We start from the raw sequence: 25,346 nt of genomic DNA, 5'->3' as shown, positions 1-25,346 counted from the left end.
AAATTGGGTGACTTCCCCCAAATTAATGTGAGTTCCTTCTTGGCAAATTCCCTCTTGGATAAGGAGGGGATTCTCCCTTCTCCTGCCTTTGTCCTCGCCTCTTTCCTCTGTAACAGCACAAGAGGCAAGTGCTCGAATAGGTGCCTTCAAATACAAGTTGGATTATGGGAAAGGAAACAACTGCTACCAAACAGCTAGTGTGATTGTGAAGGACTCAGCGCTTGTTAAAGAATAGTGCCTTTTAAAAATAATTCTACAAACCTAACACGTTATAAACATTATTTACTATCTTTGAGGCTTAGTTTAAACCAGAAAGATACATTTTAGGTGTTGAAACTAAATAGCAGAGGAAATGACAGGCTGTAACAGAAATTATCAAAATGTTGTGGTTAGAGAAAAAAACTCGCTCTGCTCTAGTCAAAAGTGGGAAGAGTCGTAACTGAGAAATTTGTCAGAGGCACAGAAAAAACAAGCAGCCTGGAGGATCCATATGGATTTGTGCTGTTGCTTTCATGGCACCCACTCAGTAAAGGTGAAAAAAAAGACTAAAATTAGCAGTGAGGAGCAAAAGAGAAGGATGGTTATTGGGGAAAACAAAAAGTTGAACCTAGTTGTAGCTGTATGGGATTGTAGTAATAGTTTGAAATTATCTAGTAATATTCCTAGTATTTACATTACGCCAACCAGTGCGAGTACATCCCCTGAGCAAGTCCTGGTTCTGAGTCAGAGTCTGAGGGCCATCTGGACAAAATACTTCTCCATTTTCTATGTGCACACACTTGCCTGAAATAACCACCCTTCATTCTCATTCCTTCAGTTATTTTGTTTCTAAAATAAAAGTTTCCATGCATATGCTTTAGCCAAAATAATAAGTAAACTAAGACCACTTAACAACTTTGATTCCAGCTGATGTTAGCTCACCCCTTAGTGAGGGTGCTGGGATGTGTGTTGGTTCCCATATGGTTTGTGGTGTTACCATGTCACTCTGTAATATTTATTTTTAAACTCAACTTTGTATATCTCACTTCAGTTGGCTTCCAGAAAGCAATGGCATTCATCTTTGTGAATGTCATCACTTATTTTAATAAATAATCTGTTTTCTTCTTTATTTCCCCTCCTACACAATGTAGCCTGCACTCAGTCCCTTGCCTTAATTTTCCTACACAGTGACTTTTGGGGCTAACTTTCAGTCTGGTATTGAGTGATTTATCACAAAACATACCTGTGCTTTTTTCAAAGAGCATTTGCTGCTAAGGAAAATGTTTGTTCTGAGCTTTGGGTGTTGGTTTTTATCCATTAGCTGGGAATGTTCATGGTAGTGGAATTTTGTGAAGCCAGTTTCTTCAGTGTATCCAGCCTGAAATCTAAGGTGAAGAGTACTTCTTCCCTGTGATAGCGGAGGGACGTATTCTCTCCTTGGTGCTTTATAGAAGTACCTCATGGTGTAGAAAATTATCCTTCTCACTGTGTAGCAGATTAAAGTTCCTTAGCAGATCAGAATGCTGATTTTACCTCTAAAATCAAGGTGAAAAGCTTTGTGGATACAGTGTTTGTGTGGCTTTTTGCAGAATTTCTTCAGTAATTTGCGAATCAAAATCAAGGCTTTCCAAAAATCTTTGGGTGCAATTGAATGATTTGAGGAAATTAAATTAGATCAGCTTGATACGTATTAGCTGACAGAGTGAAGGCAGAGTGGTGTATTTGAGAAACAGCAAAATGAAAGGGGTAATTCCTTTAGTAGTTTCCATCGTTGGCATTAGCAAGATAGTCAGAGGTCGTGTGTCATGCACAGGTAAAATGTGCTGGTCAGAAGACTTATCATTCCTTCTGAAATTGGTAGACAGGTATCCCAGTGGTTTGGGAGGCTGTAATTAAAATGTAGTTACAATTGCACAGTGGTTTTTTGTACCCAGGTTGCCCAGAGCGGTGGTGGCTGCCCCATCCCTGGAGGTGTCCAAGGCCAGGTTGGATGGGGCTTGGAGCCCCTGATCCAGTGGGAGGTGGCCCTGCCCATGGCAAGGGGTGGGAATGGATGGGCATTGAGGTCCCTTCCAACCCAAACAATTCTATGACTATTTGGAGAATAGGTTCATTGAGCTTAGAGGTGCTAAGACTGGGAAGTGTCAAATTCCCTGACGGATTTGAAGGGTGAGACACCACAATGTTAGCTTCCTATTAGGAGAAGAGAAACAAGATATTGGCTTCAAATTTGCTGAATGCAGGATAAAGGGTGCAATGACAATAGAATCATAGAATAGTTTGGATGGAAAAGACTTTTGAGATCATCAAGTCCAATCATACCTGTTCACTAATAAAACATACCCCTGAGCACTTCATCTACTTGTCTTTTAAATGTCTCCAGGGATGGAGACTCCACCACCTCCCTGGGTAGCCTCTGCCAGTGCCTCAAAACACTTCCAGGGAAGAAATTTCCTGGTGTCCAATCTGAATCTGCCCTGGTGCAGCTTGAGGCCATTTTCTCTCATACTATCTCCTATCACTTGGGAGAAGAGACCAACACCCACCTCACTACAACCTTCTTTCAGGGCGTTGTAGACAGTGATAGGGTCTCCCCTCAGCCTCCTTTTCTAGAGGCTAAACAACCCTGGTTCCCCCAGCTGCCTTTCATAACCCGGTTCTCCAGCCCCTTTCTCAGCTCCATTCCCTTCTCTGGATGATCTCCAGCGTCTCTATGTCCTTCCTGTAGTGAGGGGCCCAAAACCGAACCCAGGATTTGAGTGTAGATAAGCAAAAGTGAGTTGGAAATCAAGTTCATGGCAAGAAAATGAAATCAGAAAAGGTGGAGGATAAGTACGAGTAAAGAAATTGTGTCAAAAATGTATATTTGTAGATCATTGGCTCTTTAGATGGAATAGACAAGCCAGAATTTTGTAACTTTCTATTAATAGTAACACTTTAGTTCTCTCCTTTGCTCTCCTTGTCTGTCTTTTCTACGCCAAAGGGTTCAGTACTTCTGATACTGTGCAGTTCACATTAATAATATACGGAGATGGTCACTGTCTTCCATAGATTTAAGGGAGTTTGCTTTTTGCACCCCTGATTGTAGGAATGGCCAAAACTGACTCATTTTGTCAGGGTTAGGAAACAGCTATGTTTCTTTAGATAGGGCTTTAGTGTTTCAGGGCTGGCTGGGCAGCAGGATTTTTCAGCCTTGAATGTTGATCTTCTCTTTCCGTGTTCAAAAACTTTGTCAGTGTACAGAGCGGCGATTTATATAATACTTAGAAAATCCAAATGATCAGAAACCTGCGCCAGACAGGCGAAGCCCATTAGCGCATTTAGAAACAGATGAGGAAAAGCAGCAAGCCTTGTTCTGATGGAAACCATAGGGGAACAGTCGAAATTAGAGGGTGTGTGGAGGACGTTGTCCTACAGCACATTTGAAGGTGAGAGCAAGAAGTATGAATGTGATTCAGAAGGCAACAGGGCTTCCTTTGAAGTTGGGAGAATTTGCCAGACTTTGTACAAGGTCTGTTTAAATAAAGACTGTCTGCAAGACTGGATGTAATATTTAGTTATTAAATAAAAGGGCATCTGCTCTCATAAAAGCCACCCTGTTTTGTTCGTGTATGTTATTGGCTATTTTCCTACTTTGTACAGGCTTACTGTAGAATCAGCTCATGGCAGCCTGACAAATGGAGCATTTATTGTGGCTAAAAGTACTGTAAACAAAACCAAAATAGCAAGTTTTATTGGCTTTTATAATGCATTACAATTTTTTAAATTGGCAGTGGTATGGTGGAATTTAGTATTTTAGGACCCGAGCGTTGTTATCTGAAAACAGTGGACTTCATTTTCCAGTTCTTTTTTCTATTACACACAGTGCTGCTTTTTCTATTTGTTGCTCATGCCCATATGTTGTAGAAACAGATTCTAATAAGAAACATTGACAGAATCAGTCACTCGTTCATGTGTAGCTCCACACAAATGCATAGCCTGCATTTGTTCTCGTCTGTTTAAAAAAGTAATTATTCACCTTTGAATTTGAGGAAAATCATGATTTGAGTCTGCTTCTTGTGTTGTCTTGGTATGAGAAGCATATGGGACCTTCATTACAACTAAAGCAATGTAAACCGTCCAAGGTAACAAAGAAACCTCCTTGAAATGCCTATGAAAATAAAATATCTGTGTTTTATACAAAGATTTCATCCAGCAATCATTATTCAAATGGAAGTCCAGAGGAATTTTGCTGTATTAAAGATTTGACAATTAAATTCTGTTGTCACCAGTGGTAGTGTTGAACCTGGTCGCAACAGGTATGAGGTCCAGTGTCTTACACCGTTGTGTTCTCTTCTTAGGGTAAGGAGAGTTTCATTGTTTTCCCAGCTGAACTTATTTTTAGGGTCAAGTTCTTCAAAATCTAGTTTGAAACAAAAGTTTCCCAGGCACTTTGTTAATTGGGTGCTGGAATTTTCTTCTCCAGACCCAGTGAATGATAAAATAATGCAGAGGTTTGCTGTTAGCAGCTGGGGACTGGTAGTGCCACAAAGTGGTTGTTGGTTCATGATAAGAATGTCAATAATTGAGGTAAATGCAGGTTGGAAAGAAAAGGCTTTCTTCCACACAGCAAAAGCTTAAGAATTTACCTCTTGATATTGTTCTAAAACAAGTTAGCGAGTGTCAGACATCAGTTTACTTGGGAATTGGGAAAACTTTAGAAACATGGAATTTCAGCAATCTGATCAGAGATCCAGTGTTAATGGGAGGAGAGGGAAAGAAAAAGGGGAATGTGTTTTCTTCCAGTGTGGGCTCAGCTATTGAATTTGAATGTCAAAAAGTGATGTCGTCTCTGCCTATTAAGCCTCTTAAAACACTCATAAGGCTTATTTATATTTGGGTTTATGTTTAGCGTCTGCTTAAGGAATAGTGGTGAGGTCTTTCTCAGTCTCAGGATGGTTTTTGGTTTTGAGACTTTTCCTGCACACGCAAGATCTGTCTGAGCAAGGGCTTGCTCATTACAGTTGAGTATTTTCGGTTTTTAAGAGAATGTATGAGTGTATTTTATTTAAAGAAGAGTTTTAAAGAAAGAAGGCTATCTCATCTTCTAGTTTTTGCAATATTTTATATCACAAAAAAGATTTACTCTTGGTTCTGTTGTGTGTATTTTCTGTAACGACTCTATAGATTACTTAAGTGTTTCTGGAATCAGTTACCGAGAAGTGAAATGTTATTAACTAAAAGGAAAAATGATCCATCTTCTTCAGACACATAACATATTTCAGGTTTTGCATTTCATTTAAAATACAGAGATGAAGTTAGCTCACAACAGAAGAAAAACTTTCTTCCTAAAGGTTTAATTGTCCTCCTACTGATTTGAACTTCTGGGTTTGTTGGTCTGGATTTGTATTTTCCAGTGTTGGGACAGAGGAGGACTGGTATTTTTTAGTATTTCTGGTTTAGTATGGGTTATAAAATTTTTGGACATCATAAAAGCAACAAGATAGTCATAATACTCTTTATCCTTTCATTATTTCTTCGACAAGTCCCTTTTAGAAGTATTTTCTCAACTCAAAACTCAGTATCTGCCTGAAAATTTGATCTCAGCTGCCACCTTTAAAAATATTTATGGAAACTGAAAGGAAATTGAGAGCTATTTTTCTCCTTTATTAACCGCACTTTCTGTATTTGGCAGTATTGGATAATGTATGTGTAATTATATAATCAATTTTGCATCTGTGCTGATAGGCGATTTTATTTCTTTGTCTCCAGTTCAAAAGTGACTCGATCATGGTACTGCACTGCTGTGTAACCATGTGTGTGTGCATCACTCCTGCCAGTGGGTTCAGAGTGCTTCTTTGGAGCTGGCAGATCTGGAATAGGCCCCTGTGCCCTTTTTTATATAGGAAAAGGCTGTTGATGATGGGTGTGGAGAGGGCTTGTCTGTCAGTCATTCATTTAGGTGAAGGACGATTGAGCCGTAATTCTGCAGAAGCTTTCATGGAACAACGGAGCTCCACAAGGGATGAATAAAATGCTTGGGTAATGGTAAAGCCTTTATTGGACCTGGCAAAGAGGCACACTTCATGTTTTGAAATGGATGATCACAACTTTGATCTCTTTTCAAGGTTCATTGCACCTCAAATCCTGGGTTCAGTCAACGATAGTTGACTATTCGGGGTCACAAGTATTTCTTTGCTGGTGCTGATGCAGATGAAATAAATCTTAACCAGTGGTTAGAAGGGAGGGACAGAGGGGAAAAATGTTTGCTAGTATATAAACCTGAGCAAAATCAAAGGAGAAAAAGTTACTAGAGGAAGTATTTGCCACATAGTCTGCATTCAGGTAGTACACATCACTGCTAAATAAACACCACCTGAAAAATGCCAAGTGTTCTTTTAAGCAGCAAAATAAAATGTATTTATAATTAACATCAGATACAAATTCTCCTTTTTTTTCAGCAGTCGTGAGTCCATTAGCTTTGATGAAGTTTTGCAAGCTTCCCTGATTGACTTTGGTTCTCGAGACAAGTGAAGAGCACAAAGAGCTTCAAGTTTGCTTAGTTATTAAGTTTTCACTTCAAAAACAAACGCAGAAGAAAAAGCTTTTCAGTAGAGGAATGTTTTCATTTTTGGTTTTCGTATTTTAGACTGTATGAGCCAGAGCCATTAACCAGCTAACCAGAGTTTAATGATGAGCCTCCAGAAAACACAATTTAACTTGTTCTTTTTTTCCTTTAAGGTGGTTTCACCTTGAGTCCAGACAAGGGAAGAGAACTAAAGACAGAGGACAAATAAAGGTCAATATTCAGTTTATGAGGAATAATATGACAGCAAGTATGTTTGATTTGTCAATGAAGGACAAAACGAAATCCCCTTTCGCTAAACTAAAAGACAAAATGAAGGGTCGAAAACCTGATGGGACGTTTTCGGATACATCCTCTGCCATCATCCCAAGTACTCACACACCTGAGGCAAATGTAGAGGTGTGTAGTGGGGAAATACAAGTGAAATCAAAACCAAAAAAACCTTTCCTTTTGGGACCTCAGCGCCTATCCTCAGCTCATTCAATGTCAGATTTAACGGGACCACATGTTTCCTCAGAGAAAATGAAATCCAGCACACTCGGCTACCCTCATCTTTTCCGGCGTCAGCTAGAATCGTTTGGTTCAGTTGATGAAGGTGGTAAGTAAAACTTATGACCACTGTAATTACAGCTATTAGCACATTCAAAAGACAGTTTCTTTAGTTTATGAAGCAATTACGAGGCCAAAAAGTTAAGAATTATTGTTGGCCTGTTTTTTCTTTGCTTCCATTAGTTGGTGGGAACTCATAACTGCTGTTTCTGAGCGTAAGGAGTAACTTACATTGGTCATAATGTAGTGTTTTTCTCATGTCCTTATTTGAGAGTATGTGGGAGGGAAGTATTGCATTCTGGAGGGGACACTGGGCAAAATAGTTTCTTAAAAGCCTGTTAAAAAGTTGAAAACTGTCACTATAGTTTTAAATCTGATTAATACAAAGAACTGAAAATATTTTGCCTTGTTCAAAGTTATTATGTAGTGCCAGGCTAGTGCCGTTTTCTGGAACAGCACCCTAGTCAGAGCTGTATTCTTTTTAGAACTTAGTTTTCATGCAGGAGACAAAAGTTTGCTGTATCACAGAATCATAGAACGTTTTGGGTTAGAAGGCACATTAAAGTCGATCCAGTTCCACCCCACACTGGACCAGGCTGCTCAAAGTCCCATCCATTTAAAATATCTCGGTTACGCAGCAGTGTTTTGAACTGAGCCTCAGTTGCAAAGCTTCTAGACCTAAGCTATAATGGGTTCTCCATATGTCATGAACTCTGATGTTGTGTCTCTTTGATAATGTACTAATGACAGATTGTTTGCAGGGAGTCTGAAATCTCCACATAGAAGGACATTAAGTGTTGACACTTCTAAAATGACCCAACTTGACAGCACAGTTGATGAAACTGGACTTGAAGCACAAAATGACCCATTTACTAATGTGAGTGCTTCATTACCCCAAAAATTCGCTACGCTGCCAAGACAGAAGAATCCATTTGAAGAAAGCCCAGCAACATGGGACCAAAACATAAATTTGTTTTCCAAACCAGTTGAAATCCGAAAAGAAATGAAAAAAGAGAAAAAAGAGAAAGTTAGTCTTTTTGAAAGAGTGACTGGAAAAAAAGATGGCAAGCGGTCAGATAAACTTAGCAATGGGGGCTCAGACGCTTCTGCTGACTTGAAATCGCCCAGTGCATTTGGTGAAACTCATCAGGAGAGTTTTGATTATGATTCGACTAATCCTTTTGTGACAAACTTCAAGCCTACAAGTGTGTTACCATCTTCAAGGTAGGTTTTTTCGGTTTTCAATCCAATATCTTGAAGTAGTTGTATAAATGAAAATGTGAAGTGGTGACGAACAAAATCTATGTGCCTTGTAAACATTTATACAATTGCTTATCTGTTTTTAACTAAAAATTATGAGATTTTTATGTAGTTTGATCTGGTGCAGAAAAGATATGGTTTCTAGAATCTCACACAAACTCCAATGAATTACCTTCTCAATGTCCACTATAAGCCAAGCCAATCCTGGAGTCTTAAATACCATGTTTATAGGCAGAGCCCTAGAATATTATTTATTGAATAAAGGATTTCTGCAGATTAGAGTAAGGTTAGGAAGTAGCTTAGTTTGTCAGAAGTTAAACTTCCATTTAAATAAGCTCCTTTAAAGAGAAGTAATTTAAATAACAATTAAAATTGCATAGCATTTAATTTTTTTTAAGAATTAAAAAATGCATTCAGGCAGATGCTAGATAGAAGTAGTGAAATCTTTTGAAGTTCTTGAATGTAGCAGATCTTGATAAATATAAATCTTTAATGGTTGTCTCAACGGACTGGTTTTTTTTCTTTATTTTGTAATTAAAAAGCTCATCACAGTGCCCATTCAGAAGGACTCCAATCATTTGTTCCCCCTCTTTGTGTGAGTCTCTTTTACTGGTTCTTGACTTTTATGTAAACATAAACTTTTGATAAGACAAACAGATATTCTATTGTTTTCTAAAAGCCAAAAACAGTAAACATTTTGACCTCTTCTAGAAGACAGCTATTACAGAATAACATCTAGCGTGCAATAATTTTGGTTGGAAGCTCTTGGGTTTTATGCGCTCCAGTATTTTGTTCTGTTTAAGTTCACTTTCTTTCAAATGTATCTTGTACAATAATTTTCTTTTGAACTAGAAGCTAATACAAAATGTGCATATTTAATAAGTTTACAGTTTGAGTTTACCTTTTATCTGGGGAGGATTTGTTGAATAGCATCCGTTTTTAATTTTTTGAACTAGCAATACTGTGAAGGAAGAATTGTATAAATCTGTGGGCACAAAATGAGTGAGTTTGAGCAACAAATTCAATATTGAAGAAGCACACACAAGGAATTTAGAGTTACTTTTTGTTTACTCAACTTGCTATTAAGCTCTTTCGGATGGATACTACTTCTGCAAGTAAACCAGGCAGGAGTATTTTTATTGTGGTGTGTCCAGAGTGGTGGGGAGGAGGAGTTTGCTTTGCAGGTGGATCTCCCAGTTAACGTCACTTGGCTAAGCCAAGTCTGAGTGACAAAACTGGATTCATGTCTGATGGAACTCAGCTGGAAGATGTATTCCTGGAGCACAGCGTAGCCACAAAAGGGCGTTCAGCCCATGGGACTAGTCTAGAGACAGCACGAAGTGGAAGAAAAAAATACTCCACAGCAACCTTCTTCCCTCAAACCCAACTCCTTCATTTGTGGGTTTGCAAAGGTCATGTTCATAGCACCGGTGAATCTGTGTCTGAAAAGTTAGTGGCGGTCGTTTCAGTGGCTTTGGTGAGCTTTAGGTCAGGCTCAGGTTCATCCTAATTAATTGTGGTTGGTCATATTGATGAAGCAGTAACAACGTGCAGGACAGCAGCACCTAACGACTGATGCTTCATAGGTTGCAGAACAGCCTTTCATCCAACCAGTCGTTAAGTACTAATGGGCTGTATACATACTTTCTCACTAATTACTCTTATTTAATAATTAAAGGAAAGAAGATAAATACATCTTCCACTTGTTTCTCAGTTGCTAACGTAAAAATTCAAAACTGGTTCAGCAACAGCTACAAGATTTGTAAAGCAAGAAGTACAGCAGGGTTATTGACAATTGTTATTTATTTTTATTACTGTTATTCAGTTCAAGAAGGTCTAAGAAGTATTTTGGGAAAGCAAATACTGTGTGTAATACCAGTGGACAGGAAATCACAAAATAAGGACCCCAAGTTTCTGTTAATCTCTGCTCTGGCAAAGGCTTATTCTGTGGCTTTGGCTGAATCGCTTGGTCTCCCTGCTCCTGATCTCTGAAAAAGGGATAAAATTCTGTTACCTCTTACAAATGCTGAGTAAATAAATTAGTATGTTTTCAAGGTTTTATAGATGCAGCATTACGTAAGTGTTAAGATTGGGGGTGGTTCTTGTCTGCTGTAGGTGGAATGTAGGTATTTATGAGCTGATGTCTTGACAGTTTAAAGATGCTATAGTCTCACAGTGAAACAAGAAATGCTGGTTTTGTAAATATTACGAAATCCATTTGTTCCGGAGGATTTATATCATACAGGCAGTGAAGAATTTTTAAGCACACAATATGTCGAATATTTTTAGCCAGCATTTACCAATAATAGTTTTGTTTTGTGCTTCTTAATCCACTGCTTTGAAACTTTTACCTAATAGCATCTTAAATCGCATTCACTCTCACAATTACTGCTATTGTCATGGCTCCTGAGAGGTTAATTTGCAGTCAGGAACCACGTGGATTTGGGGTTGAGCACAGTTAAAGAAATTGAGGGCGCTCCTGGAAAACAAAGATTGTTTTGTGCGGTGACCAAACCTTGTGCATCATTTCCCTGGGATTGTTTGGGTTTAGGGAAACAAACTGCAGTTGCTAATAAAGTGATGTGAAAATTTCTCAATTTACACCGCTTGACAAGTGCTAAAAGAAAAGCATCTTTAATTTTAATGTGTTATTAGGACCTTTTTAGAGAGATTGTACAAGTTACTAACAAGGTCCGCTGAGACACGAGACGGGTAATTAACAAGACCTACTGAAAGAGAGTTTGGGTAATTAACAGGATCTTAGGCACTGGACACAGGGAAACAAATAGTCCAATTTTTAAAGCTGACAGGTTGTTAGTAGGCTGATCAAATTCCAGATATGGGAAACTGAATTGATAGGTGTTTGGTAGCTCTCTAAGAAACATTATATGTATATAATGTCACACACGCACACATATATGTACACATATATATACATATACATACACATACACATATTTGTCTTTATATACATATATATATTCATGTAACGAGAGATGCATTTAAAAAACCTTTTAAAGTAGCATTTCCATGACCTCAGTATTGTTAAACTTTGAGAATAAAAAGATAAAGCTTGTGCGTAAATACTGGTGACACTTCATCTTAAGTTCTTACAATAAATACGGAATCACATAATTATTAAGGTTCGAAAAAGGCCTCTAAAATTATCCAGCCTTACCATTAGCCCTAACACCACCGTGCCTGCTAAACCATGTCCCAAAGTGCCACATCTGTATGTTTTTTGAACCCCTCCGTGGATGGAGACTCCACCACTGCCCTGGGCAGCCTCTGCCAGTGCTTCACCACTCTGTTGGTAAAGAAATTTTCCTAATATCCAATCGCAACCTCCCCTGGTGCAACTTGAGGCCATTTTTCTCCTATGACTTGTTACTTGGGTGAAGAGACCAGCACCCACCTCACCACGACCTCCTTTCAGGCAGGTGTAGACAATGCTAAGGTCTCCTCTCAACCTCCTTTTCTCCAGGAGCCTGGCTCTGGTAAACTGCAGCTGTAAAGTAATATCTGTTAGCTCAAACCACAGTGAAGATAATATATTAGTGCAGTAACTTGAACATCATTAAAGATAAATGACTGTTAAATGGTTTCAGTCTTGCTTGTTACGTGTGATTTGCCAGGAGCACAGTTACTGGCCACAGCTCCATTGGAATGAACCCCAGAACCTGCCTGGTCAGAGCAAAGGGTTGGAATGGCTCTGTATTTCTTTCTCAAGTATATCATCCTTTCCCAGTGTACAATACATCTCCTTATTTTTAATTTTCAAATGTCTCATTCAGAAATGCTTACAGTTTATTACTGTGCTTGCTTGAGTTACAAAGTTTGTTCTGACATTTTAACATATGTTTCTCTGTTACTGAAAAACAACATCAGGTCAATTGTGCTGTTTTCAGAATTTGTTTCCTCTGTCACCGTTAGCATGCCTTATTTTAGGAACAGCGTGCTTCTACATCACTCTTCTTGAAAGGGATTTTTCAGTTCTGTTCTGAAACTTGCCTAGCTTTGTATCTTGTCAAATGCAATTATTTGTAGTATAAGTAGAAGATAGGAAGGACGTGGATCTGAGTGGCCTGCTTCGATCTTTGAAGGGCTCCACAGAGCAGGATACTCATAAACACACCATTTCCAAAGTATTGTGTTTCAAGAATGTGTAGCTTGAAAACAAATGATTTACCAAAAAAGTATGTCTTACATTTGAAGTTCAGGGTATTTGGTCCAGTTTCTTAACTTTTGGCATAAGACTTTATAAGCAATATTAAGAAATGGAGCGATAGCAACACAACCTGATTCTCTCTTTGTGTCCTCCTGGGGTTCCACAAGCTCCAGAAGGCCTTGGAACCTGGCTTGACAGCAGGACAATTTATATAGTGAAGCGTATGAAGTGATGTTCTGCAGAGTCTGATTGGGAAACAAATGGTAATACGCTTACTCCATACTTGCTGAGCTGCCAGAGATGACAGTCATTCCATCTTGGAATATAAAGTCATGTCTGCATGGCCAGGCACAGCAGGCTAGCAATATTCTATGGAAAGCCATGTTTCTGAATTTCAGTAACAGTATCTGATTTTATTAATTTCTTTTGGTTTTCCAGCACATTGGTAATAACTTAAACTGGGTCATAATATTTCAAGCTTTTGATTTGTTGTGTGAGAATCCAAAGAGAACTGAATAAGCAATAGAATAATGATCAGCCCAAATACCAAGAAGCAGGAATATGAATAATCAACTCTAATGGAAAATAAACATGGTAGAGCTTTGCTAATAACTTGCACATAGATGTTCTGTATTAAAGGAAGAAAAACTGAAAACTCTTACTGAGCACATACTTAATAAAGCAGGTTTCAGTACTTTCAATAGTAAAGATTAATGTAATCATTTAAATTTCCAATAGTATACTGCACAATGATTGTACAACTAATACGAATAGTAAAAGATAAGTAAAAAGCTTTTGGTTCTTAAAATATGCTTTCCATACAGCATAATTTAGGAGTCTGATTCCCATTCTTTATGTTGTCAAAGTAAATGGTTCAGGCACCGAAATGTTTAAATCAGTTATAGGAAAGATTTTTTTTAACATTTTTTTATCCTCCAGGCATATAGAAGCTAGATATTTAAGCAGCAACTGACCTAATGTTTGAATTTTTAACTACCATTAAAACACAGAAGACAAAATTACAAGCTCCAGGCATGAACTTGAGCCTGCGATTCATCCTAAACACAACTCCACTGGACTGAAGTTTCTATACAAGCTGCAGATAATCAGCATTCAATGAAGGATTTAGCTACCTCATAAAAAAATGGTGAAATAGAATCATTAAGGTTGGAAAAGACCTATAAGATCATCCAGTCCATCGATCAGCTCAACACCACTGTACCAACTAAACCATGTCCCCAAGTGCCATGTCTACACATTTTTTTAACCCCTCCAGGAATGGAGATTCCACCATTGTCCTGGGCAGCCTCTGCCAGTGCTTCACCACTCATGCAGTAAAGAATTTTTTTCTAATATCCAATGTAACCTTCCCCTGGTGCAACTTGAGGCCATTTTCTCTCATCTGATCCCTTGTTACTTGGGAGAAGAGTGTACATATAGGTCAGTGAGAGCCTGCATCTGCTCATGCCACCTTGGGCTGGAAGCGCTGGCCGGACCCCCTGTGGGGCTCAACAAGGCCACGGAGCTCCCACTTTACTTAGCAGACCACCTGATTTGTAAAATATTATATGCAATCTCAACACCTGCTTCTTCCTTGAGAAGCAGTACGTTTTCCACATTTCTCTTTAAAATATGAGTAAGAACATTTATGGGGTTCAGGTTATTACTGGGGGATATCTCGTTTCATTTTTTTTGCATATATATTCAAATTGCTTCACATGAAATATGCAGATGTATCTTTTTGTGATTGCAGTTAGATCATTGCAGAAATGACTGCAGGTTTTTTAGCTAAAAAAAAAGAACAAGTAGTCCATATTGCCAGTAATTTATATTTCTAATTTTCAAGAGTGACTTTTTGTAGTCAGAACTGCTGCTTTCCTTTTAAGCTGCTGCTATGAGAAAGAGTCACCGGGCTTATTTCACAGAAACTATAAAGTCATTCATGGCAGTGGAAGATCCTGCTTTTTTAACCTTTTGGAAAGTCACTCAGTTGAGCAGTCAGACCGTATTATTCTGTATCTTGTCTAACATGAGGAAACAGCCCCAAAAGAAAGATATCCCAAATTAACGCCACACTTTGTTAAATAGAGACATTCTTGGTTTTCACCAAGCTAATTCGATCCAGTTCAGTTAACTCATTTTTTTTTTGTGCTCAGATCACAAAAGGCAGCCATGAATGAAGCGAGTTCATCATGTGTTTGACACATCAGGGTAAAACTAAAAGGCAGGCTGTGAGGGAGGGTTCCTGCCTTTAGCTTTGTAGACAATACCCGATGAAAGAGGCCCCTCATTCAAAACTGGTCTCCGGCGAGCAAGGCAGGCTGCTGCGGATCATTGTTACAAACAGGTATAATGGGAATTAGACAGAACTCGATGTGTCAGACACCTCTTGGTTTTGAGTTGTGACTGTTTGCGTAATCCAATCTTCATCTAATATCCTCAGCCCAACAGATGGTTTGTAGGACACCCATATGAGCAAAAAAAACTGCTGGCCTTGGAAATGAAAAATAGCATACAGAGTAAAAAAAAGTTAATGTGAAACTAAAATTTGTATCCTTAAACAGGAAAAAAATTGTGGTTTGCATTTGACATCATCTATCTTTGTAAATTACGTCCCTTCTGCTTTTACACCATGAAATATATGGCTTATAAATTCAGATAAGAGCAGTGAACCTTCACAAAATACATGTTCCTGACTTTAAGCTTCCTTTAAAGTAAAAAAAAACGTGTTACTCTCAGTCAACAAACGCCGCTGCTGGCAGGCAGTGCATGTGTTCTAACTAAATAGTAGGTTCTGCGATGTGAAAGAATGATGCCTGCTATGATGCTGGCAAGCAAATGGAATTTGCAAGCCGTAGCCGAATTCTGAATGCATTTTCAGAGTTTGCCTCTCCAAACTTGCTGTAGCCAGTCCCTAAGAACAGAGTGCTGGGTTTTGAGGCTGTTTGCTAATAATCACATCAACCTGAGCAACCAGCAGACCGTTTCCTAGGGCTGACACTTAGACAATGGCTGCTTTTATCGATAGCAACTGCACTTTTGCAGTTGAGGAAGGAAAAAATCTCAACACAACAACATCATGAATTAGCTTTGCTTTTCAGACGTGTGGAATAGTCACTAGATTAGTGTAATAATAGATGATTTACTTGGTTTTAATTGTAAACATTGCTGACAGAAGATGGCTTTTCAGCTCTGCCTTAAGCTGATGACCTCACTGGAATTTCTAAAGGACCTTTCTCCTATAGAAGCTGCCGTAAAAACTGGGAATACATTTATCTGCAGAGTTTTCTTGTTGGTTTTGAACAATCTCATCCCAGGGACCAAATTCCAGAATATTTCATTTAAAGTATCTCATTTTCCTTAGAAGCTCGAAAGAAGTCAGGAGGAAAGAGAAGACCTGGAGGTGCCCAATCCATAATATGCTTTCTTGAATTTCTTAATTACTTATACAAGTTTTATGACAAAAAGAATCTAAAAAAATTTAAAAAGTGTGAAAAAAGAATATATGAAAATTTCCATTAACTTTGAATGTTTTCCTACTTTCAACAAATCAATAAAATAAATCATATTAGATATTTCATAGCTATATACCTAATTCAGTAGTGTCTTCTGGGAGGTGTTTTAGTCAGACAATTACACACTGCTAATAAATGGGGTTTTGTTTTTTCCCCACAGTTTTAATATGAATCCTCCTGGCATCGAGGACCTCAGGAAAATAACGGTGAGTTATGAAGTGTTATGGAAGGCCGTCAGTAAATGCCAACTGATTGGTGCTTGACAAAATATAAGAATATAAGCTATTATTCTTCTTTAACCTCATATAAGGAGGGGGGTAGGTGTATTTTTTTTTCTTCACATATCTAGAGAGTTAGAAAATTACAGGTGTACTGTAAAATTGGAAATTAAGAAGTTTTAGAGGGTACTTTTGGTGTGTTGGTGTCGAAAAGAAGGAAAAAGATCATTGGACAGAAAATAAGAAGAAAACTGGTGCTTTGGGGTATTTCAGATGACTCTATGGAAGTAATAGTCAGTTGAGGAGCTCTGCTTTAGGCAGCTATGTATTAATTGACCTAAGAGGAGTTTCCCATTACTACAGTCAGAGACGGGAAACCAGTCTTTAGATGGTAAATGAAAATGGGAGTAATGAACTGATGCACAATAGGATTAATAATACAAATAATAGATTAACATGATAAGATTTGTAATAGAAATAGTAGATGAACAGCCTCTGAGAAAACACTAAACACAGAAATACCAGAAGTTATTATTCAGAATACTCTTTTGACTCTAAAAGCACCTACAATAAATTGTGTACTAAGACCAAAAACATCCAGTGTCTTTGTTTGAAGGAAAATGTGGTCTTACTAGAATTTGTTCTGTAAACAGATGAAATCTTTAAAAGTGGGTTTGTTTTCAGTCTTCAAAATATACAGAAAACAAGTTTCACAAACAAATATGACTTTGTACTGTCTGTTTATTGCTGTTTATGTAAATGATTTGCAATAACATTTGATGTTATTGTAAATGCCCAAGTTTTTATACTGTAAGTAACTGGTGGGAGATGTCAGAGCACATGAAGGCTGCCTTTGATCAGATAGTAAACTGGATTCTACCAGGCAGTTACTTAATCTCTGACAAAAAGCAACATCAAAAAATTGATTTAACTTAGCAGCTATTGTCTGTAAAGTCACCATAATTACAGTTCCTATGTGCTTGCAAATGTACCACCGCAGATCGTGTAATTTATTGCTGGTAAAAGCATCGGTTTAATTCTTTTAAGAAATAAGATGTGAATTGTTTTATTTAAAGGATTTAAAGGTGATAAAAGAAATCCTTGATGATTTTTCTTTTGGAATACCAGCTCTCCTAAATGTCAGTCGTAGGATTATGAGGTAGCGCTCATTTAATACAAAATACAAATTAGGAGGAGAAGAAACCCTATCTCAACTATAGTTTTGAATGAAACCATTTGAATTTCTTTTTTAAATATTCAGGATTGCTTTCGAAGGTGTTTGAAGTCATTTATTATTAGGTTCTGCAATAATAGCCCTCACCAAGTTATTATATTTCTGCCTTGTGCATCACATTTAGTAATTATGTTTGTATGTCTCCTCCTCTGGTGCCAACACCTGTCTGCGAAAGCAGCATTCAGATGGGAGCAGTAGCCAGTTGAAAGGGCAGCGTGAGCTCTTTAAGGCCTAATTAAGAACTGAAAGGAAGATGAAGCAAGTAAGACAAAAGATGTGAAAGTAGCTTAGATGATATTCCCAGAGCAGAATTCCTCATTAGAACAATAAAGAGATGATCAGAGATTGCTGGGCCTTCATTTTACCTAACTCTGTGTCCTCTGGCTGTCAGTGCATACCCTAGTAGTGTTCCATAGCTGAGACAGTCATTCTTTGCAGAGCTTGTTATTTAGAATCTTTTAATCTTAATAATTCATTATAAGATTCATGTTTTGTATTAAAATTGTAGTATCTGTCTTTCTAACGATATAGTCATTCCCCATACATTTAATTATTGCTTATTTGTTTGCTCAAACTGTACATTTAAAATCTTAACTTTACAGTATTTATTTCTAACATCCTTTAACCAGAATTTTCTTGTGTAATAATTGTGATAGGTTATACATGGCTGGTGTGTAACAAAATACTTTTAAAGCATATATTACATACATTTTTTTCCAATAAACTTGATGTAATAATTATAGACATTATTCTATCTTAAATCCTGCTGCTAAATCAGAAACTTAGGCAAACTGTATCTTTTAGACACAGAAGTGTTAATGATATCTTTTCCAATGTGTTTAAAAGTTTAATACCATCGAGAGAAAATTTTACTTCCTTCTTGTAGAAGAAAATGTGCTAAAAAGAGAATGACCACAAAGTGAAGTTATGTTCTCATCTATACTTGTTGGAAATCAATTACTAATCAATTTATAAGGTTCATCAAGTTAGGCATTTTAATAAAGTGGGAGTTATTGATCACTTACACTATTGCAACTTGATAAAATAGTTAACTATTCTGAATATACACGCATAAATGTGACAAATGTCTCAAATGTAGAGAGAAATCTTTAAGAGCACGTATTTTTCAGAGCTACTATTAAGCTGTAATTGATGGAAAGAGGCTGATTGATCTGCCATACTTCAGCCTATTTGCAGTGCTCCATCACGTTTAATTACATTTATTTGAAAACTTTGCCCACCTGCATATTTTAATGATTCAACAGATGCCAATGTGTAAATACGGAGCTGTATGGAAAGAGAAGGAATGAAGTGTGGAAAAGGAATATGACTTTATTGTGGTCTGCTTCCTAGCTGTGCAAGCTTTATCATTTTTAATGATGAGTTTTTACTGTAAACAAAAGCTGTCTTGTGTTCTTCTGCCTTGTTAGAGGGGCAGGATTTGAGAGGCTAGATTATCTTACTTAATTAGAGATTCCGTAGCTTTTAAAGGTCTCAGTTTCTGAATTGGATAAAACTTACTGCTTTGCATGTCTGACAGTGCTAATACTTTCATGAATCGACTCTCACAATCCTTTTCTTAGTTATACATTTCAAAATTTTTAATAATCTGTGTGCTTAAGGTCACAGCTGATTCTTCTTGACACAGAAAAAGAAGGTGAAGTTTATAGTGTTCCGTTTAAGGGGGATAATTTGTCCATCTCTTTTAATATCTGCACTTACCAAGTCATCAGAAATCATTACAGAAACAATGTTTCTGTAATGTTCCTGCTGCTTAATTCTGGGCCTGTGCTGCTTTCAAGGAAGCAAGCAAGATCTTTTAGTTGTGCATATTTCTATCTAAAGTGCTGTGGTACAAATAGGAAAGGGTTGTCAGGCATCAGAATATGCTGGCCAGGGTTGTGGTTGAGTCACCATCCCTGCAGGGTTTTAAAAGCCAAGTAGGTGTTGTACCTGGGGACCAGGTCTAGTAGTGGACTTAGCAGGGCTGGATCAATGGTTGGACTCAATGATCTTAAAGGTCTTTTCCAATGGAAACCATTTTATGATTCTAAGATGCAGCTTTTTAGCTTTACTTGAAATTTAAAATTGAAAGGTTTATTGCTGGAGAACCACTGATGACTAAAAATAGGCTATGAAAGGCGAATGAAGGCTACTGTCATTTAAAGGCAAGTAAATGTTTTGCTGTGATGTGCTCTAAAGGCAATAACTTGGGAAAGTTAAAGTAGGACACGAATTCTCAGGCCTGTCTCTTCTTCTTCTGTAATTAAGGTTACCACATAGCAGGTTTCCCAAGTGGATCTGCTAACTCTTCTTGTGGTTACTGCTCTTATGGCCATAAACTGCATATGCATCTCTCTGAGAACAATATTTTTGTCTGAGATAACAGTGTAAGTACTGTATTTTAAGCTGAGCAAGCTGTCTCCAGTCATCTGCTCCAGCAGGGGTGTTGGAGAGAAAATCTCTAGAGCAAATGTTGTGTGAGAGATGTTGCTCCTGGCAAGAGGTGCATGTGAGAAATATGAAAACTTGTTCAGAACTCTATTTAATGAAATCTGATGGGTTTTTTAAACTTACCTGCAGGATGGAAATCCTTTTGACGCCACGGCAGGATACCGTAGCCTGACTTATGAAGAGGTTTTGCAGGAACTGGTGAAACACAAAGAGCAACTGAAGAAGAAGGACACTCATATTCGTGAACTTGAGGATTACATTGATAATCTTCTTGTCCGAGTAATGGAAGAAACACCTAGTATTCTCAGAGTGCCATATGAACCTTCTCGCAAAGCTGGCAAGTTCTCCAAAAGTTAAGACATTGATACTTGGTGGTATTTTCTGCTGAAGACATTCATGGAAGGAAATCACGCTTTCACATTTTAACTTAATTCCTTTTCTCCTAAGAAATTCCAGGAATTGGAGAGGATGGGACTACAGCGTGGGGTTTTTGTGCTTGGTTTTTTACTTCAACACTAGCGGAAGCTGCCAAAATCAATATCCTGTTAGATTACCTAAATAACTTTGTTTCTTTGAAAACAACTTTAAGGCCAGCGTACTTACAGTAGAGTAGTTATACACACTAAATATGTCCATGCGGTTCATATAATAGCTTAGTGTTCACTATGTGGCAGTTTCAGCTGGGCAGCCTGTGCTGTTAACAAATGTTTTCTTGAATGATTATTGATATTATGCAAATATTCTGATATTACAGCATGCCATCAAGACCACTGTTTTCAATCCAATGCGGTACGCTTTACTAAACCTAAGTGTGGTTTGTTGCAATGGAATGTAGTTTGTTCTACACATATTAGAGGAAAACAGTGGTGCACAATCTCTGCAGATTAAATGCTGTATTCTATAAAATGTGCTTTTTGTATAACAGTGTAAAAAAAAAAACGCCATGCCATTTCAGTAATGGCACATGCTGGAATCAGTTGTTTTACACTTAAATGCTGAATTTTGTGTATAATGATTGAACTTTGGTAGTGAGCTCATGACATAAGGTTGTTTTGAGGATCTTTTTGTATGAAGTTATTGCATGCCACTTTCTATGTTAAAGTACTTTGAACAGTGTTAATAGAATTGGAAATGGGACTGAAGGAAAATATGGGATAAAGATATGAATATTTTGTTCAGTTGAAGTCTACTAAGGTGCAAATGTAGGAGAAATGAACAGAGTGAATTAAATAGACATGATAATTCAAAAAATACAGCACTGACTCAATTTAAGGTTGAGTTCTACATGATACATTCAGTTTTTTAAATCTTATAACAACACAATATATGCCTTTAGAAACAGGCTTTGTTGCTTCAACACATATAGAGTACTTAGAAAGGCTTTTCACTGAAAAAAAAAGCCTATATTCCTTGAAAGTACTTCTGAAAGTCAGTTTTCATTCAGGCAAATGAAAGGAGAAGGTGTTAAATGTCTTCCTGATCATTTGAACAATGACATGTAAATGTAAAATGACATATGAAAAAGGTATCAATTATTCAATAAATTGACAAAATATAGTGGTGAATGTGTAGTGGGAAAATACAGTAGGAGAATTCTCACATTATTGACATAAATAGATTTTAATTTTTATTTCCTTCATAACAGTCTTGGTTGCATTGTCTGTTGCTGTGAAACAGTAAAGTGGCATTAAAAAAAATGTACAGAGAGTATTTTAGATTTGCATTTTAGAAAACTGACTGTCTCCTCCTCCTCTTCTTTTCTACATCTGATCTGCTTTTTTTTCTTACCAAACCATATAATGGCATTTCCTGAGGAGGTAAAAAAGCTTGAAATTAAATTCCAACCTTTTATTGTTGCTGTAAAAGATACATATATTTTTTCTTTTTTTTAAAAAAAAAAACTGCAAAACCTAGTAACATCTTGAATAATGGTGATCTGGAAAAGCTCAAAAAAATTCTGCTGTTTCAATGCTTTTGACAATGTTGTTACTGTGTGACAGTAGAGAGTTATTCTCGTTAGGAAAAATATTTCTTTGTATAATTGTTTTTAGGTTTAGTTTGCTACTTTTTTTTGCTTTTTCTCCTTCCTTCCTTCCTTCCTTCCTTCCTTCCTTCCTTCCTTCCTTCCTTCCTTCCTTCCTTCCTTCCTTCCTTCCTTCCTTCCTTCCTTCCTTCCTTCCTTCCTTCCTTCCTTCCGTCTTTTCATCCTTCCCCTCTTCCCTTCTTCCCCTCTTTTCTTTCTTTCTCTCTTACTTTCTTCACTTTTAAGGAACTACCTCCCATCCCTGTAGTGCTATGTCCCTAAAATTTGAGTGTTCCCAAATCTACACTGGGATCCCTTAGTGTAGATCATTGTGCCTGGCTGGAGCCTGAGTGATTCAAGCCCAACCTGATTGTAGTACTCGGCATTTAGAAACAGGCCCACTTCGTCAGGTGATCTCTCTTTTGACGACTTAGGGATTTATCGAGTTCGGTACCTCATAAACCACATGAATGTTCTTTTTGACCCACTTCAGATCTAAATGACTGTAAATTTGTTGTAATGCATTCAAAGTGCCAAAGGTTATGTACTGAGTTATGGTACGTTTACTGTTGGAAGTTCGGTTTTGCACTCAATTAGATTTTAATTTCCTAATTACACCAAGATGTATTTCAGTTACTCAGTATTTCCATAAAAAGTTCTTAAACATTTTCAAATGTTTGGGTGAAGCAAGTGGTTTTCTCGTATTGTTAACAGGGAAGTGGTGTGCATTTGTTTTGAATTCCACAGTCACTTTCAGACTAACTGGTGTGAACCCATCTGTAGGATCTACAGGGATTAAATCATCCACACCGATTGGGTTTAACAGGTAAACTACCCAGAGAACACGCTCCAATGACTTTTCACTTGCAAGCCAACTTATAATTATTAAAATTAAACTCTACTATATTTAGCACCTCTGAAATCACTTCTTTTAGAATGTAAATGTAGAATATCAAACTGCATAATTGACTAAAAGCAGATCATTTGACATATTTGCATACCAAGAATGATAAGCAGATTAAAGGTAGCGAAAAGATCAATTTTTGTGCATTAGTGAAGAAATTTAGTGAGGCTTTGAATGTGCTATCTAGTCTTTATCTGATCTGTAAGTGAATAAAAGCACCTTTTGTTTCTAACAGTTCATCAACAGAGAGGAGAGAGTGACAAACACAATTTAGGAAAAGGTAAAGTTACGAAGAAAGGCAGAGTGGGGCATTTACAACTATGAAAATAGCTTTATGGAGTTCTTATAGCTGAAGATATAGGCTGCTTTTGGAATGAGTCTGGAAAGCTTACATGCACATCATTTTCTGCTTAGAAAGAAAATTTCTGTATTTTGATGTTATTGTTTGAAAGCATTTTCATCCCAGGTATTTTGGGCTTTTAATGAAAGCATTTTGTACAAGGTAATTTTGATGTTGCAAACAAAGAAACAAAGAAACTTCTGTTTCTCCTATAGGTTAAAATTGGAAACTTCCTTGCAGATTGTTTTAAAACCATAATGACTTCGGTTGTGGCCAGTCTTTCTTGCCCTTTAAAATGCAGGGATGAAAATTTTGAACATCTCCACATTATTTTGATTTTTTTCTTCTCAAAAAACAGCATAAGAGCTCATCCATGCACACTCCATGCTTTGAGTTATCCTTTGAAACAGCTTTGCTCATAGCCATGCACTTTGCTTACTTTAATGAACAAATATCAAGGCCATACTTTAATGTTGTCAAGTAACAACTTCAAACTTTCTGCCGTTGAAGAAAGATGTTTAATATTTATATACGTTACCTTATGCTGCTGTATTTTATGCTTAGCTTGGTTTTCCAGCTACTGATGAATGTAGTATTCTCCCTAGATTATCCATAACTACATTTATTGCTCTTGGCTCTGTCTCAAGAACTATTTGTAATTTCCCAGCTGTGAAAATGTTGCCTGACATTTTGGAAGGTTTCATGATTTGGGGACCTGATGAAACTCATGTTCATTAGGTACGAGCTTGCATTTCTTTCTGTACAGGATGCCCTTTCTTGGATGCATCTTAAACACAACTGCTGTCTTAATATGTTTACTGCTGCACTGGAGGTTTGTTTACGCTTCCAGCTTTAAAGAAATATTATTGTCCTACATCAATAGGATGTGCTTTTGTTTTTTGCTCGTTATGTGTCCCTTACTGTTCTAGATATGATAGAGGCGTTAGCTGTGGGCTTCTAAAATGGTGATATTTAAAGCTTGTTGACTAACTTCCTCTCTTTGAAGTACGTGGTGAAGGATTATAGCGCTGCTGTGTTGATGATGCTCGGTTTAAGGGTTTGTCAGCGCTTTCAGTATGAAACCCTATTTTCAGGGATTTATAACTTCTAAATGTAGACGCAGTCGCTGGAAGTATTTAATATGCAATAGGTAGCACTTTAATCTGTTTATGAAGGGGTTTGAGTCATGTTTCTGTTTAAAAAGTCATGGTGGGCATTTGCTTTGTTTCATAATTTGTACATTGAAGAAGCCACTCTGTGTTTCAAGTGGTGGAGCATTCTGATTCATTTTACAAGCTTCCAGATGTCTTGTTTTATGGTGTACTGCAAAAAGCTGAAGATCCAGGTTATATCGGAAGTCTGTAAAAGATCCAAACATTGCTTATAACTTAAGGGTTGATTTCGTCTCGTGCAATCAGTTAATAATGGTACAGAATCACACCGGTATGCACATGTGAGATGTATATTCTTAGCATGAAAACCTTTATTTTTGTTTCATTATCACAACTTCAGTTCCTTTAATTTGATTTAAATGTTATCTTAATATTTTAATTTCTGTTCATTAAATAAATATTGCATGTCTAACACTAATAAAGCACCACAATGCACAACTGCAGTATTTCTTGAATTGATATTATTCTGTGTTATACAAAGCACGTAACTCCTAAGTTCCGCTTAAGTATGTGTTTTTAAGAACCATGCTGTGAAAACTCAAACCAGAGCGAGGTCTGTTTCCTTAAGACAAATCTAAATAAATACCCTAGCTGTTTGCAGGGTGGCCATTAGGGGAAATCTCTCCAAGACTGTCCAAAACTTATAATAAGTGGAAGAATAAATGGGATGTTCTGAATGTGCTTATATATGCATGTATGGGAGCTGCGGTTTATATGGGAGCTCCCTTTCCACACACCATTCCTCTGATTCAGAGAATCATAGAACAGTTTGGGTTGGAAGGGACCTTAAAGCCCATCCAGTTCCAACCCCTGGCCATGGGCAGGGACACCTCCCACTGGATCCGGTTGCTCAAAGCCCCATCCAACCTGGCCTTGAACACCTCCAGGGATGGGGCAGCCACCACTGCTCTGGGTGTAAATATTACCAGGGGATCTGGTAATAAAACTGCGTATTGCATGAGGAC

The 25,346-nt window shown here is 37.5% G+C and overlaps 1 protein-coding gene across 2 annotated transcripts in view; it reads left to right on the top strand.

Moving 5' to 3' along the window:
- RAB11FIP2 (RAB11 family interacting protein 2) overlaps positions 1-24,819 on the top strand; it is a 31,374-nt gene extending 6,555 nt beyond the window's left edge. For both annotated transcript variants that reach the window (XM_069864346.1, XM_069864347.1), the window contains exons 3-6: positions 6,700-7,142; positions 7,855-8,317; positions 16,197-16,242; positions 20,072-24,819. In XM_069864346.1, coding sequence (XP_069720447.1) covers positions 6,700-7,142; positions 7,855-8,317; positions 16,197-16,242; positions 20,072-20,299 — 1,180 coding nt within the window. In that variant the 3' untranslated portion in view covers positions 20,300-24,819. The remainder of the gene's footprint in view (positions 1-6,699; positions 7,143-7,854; positions 8,318-16,196; positions 16,243-20,071) is intronic.
- Positions 24,820-25,346: the final 527 nt, after the last annotated feature.

This window comes from Phaenicophaeus curvirostris, chromosome 9 (genome assembly GCF_032191515.1).
Source record: "Phaenicophaeus curvirostris isolate KB17595 chromosome 9, BPBGC_Pcur_1.0, whole genome shotgun sequence".
NCBI lineage: Eukaryota > Metazoa > Chordata > Aves > Cuculiformes > Cuculidae > Phaenicophaeus > Phaenicophaeus curvirostris.
Note: the sequence above shows the minus strand (reverse complement) of the source record. Positions and strands in the feature narration are given on the sequence as shown.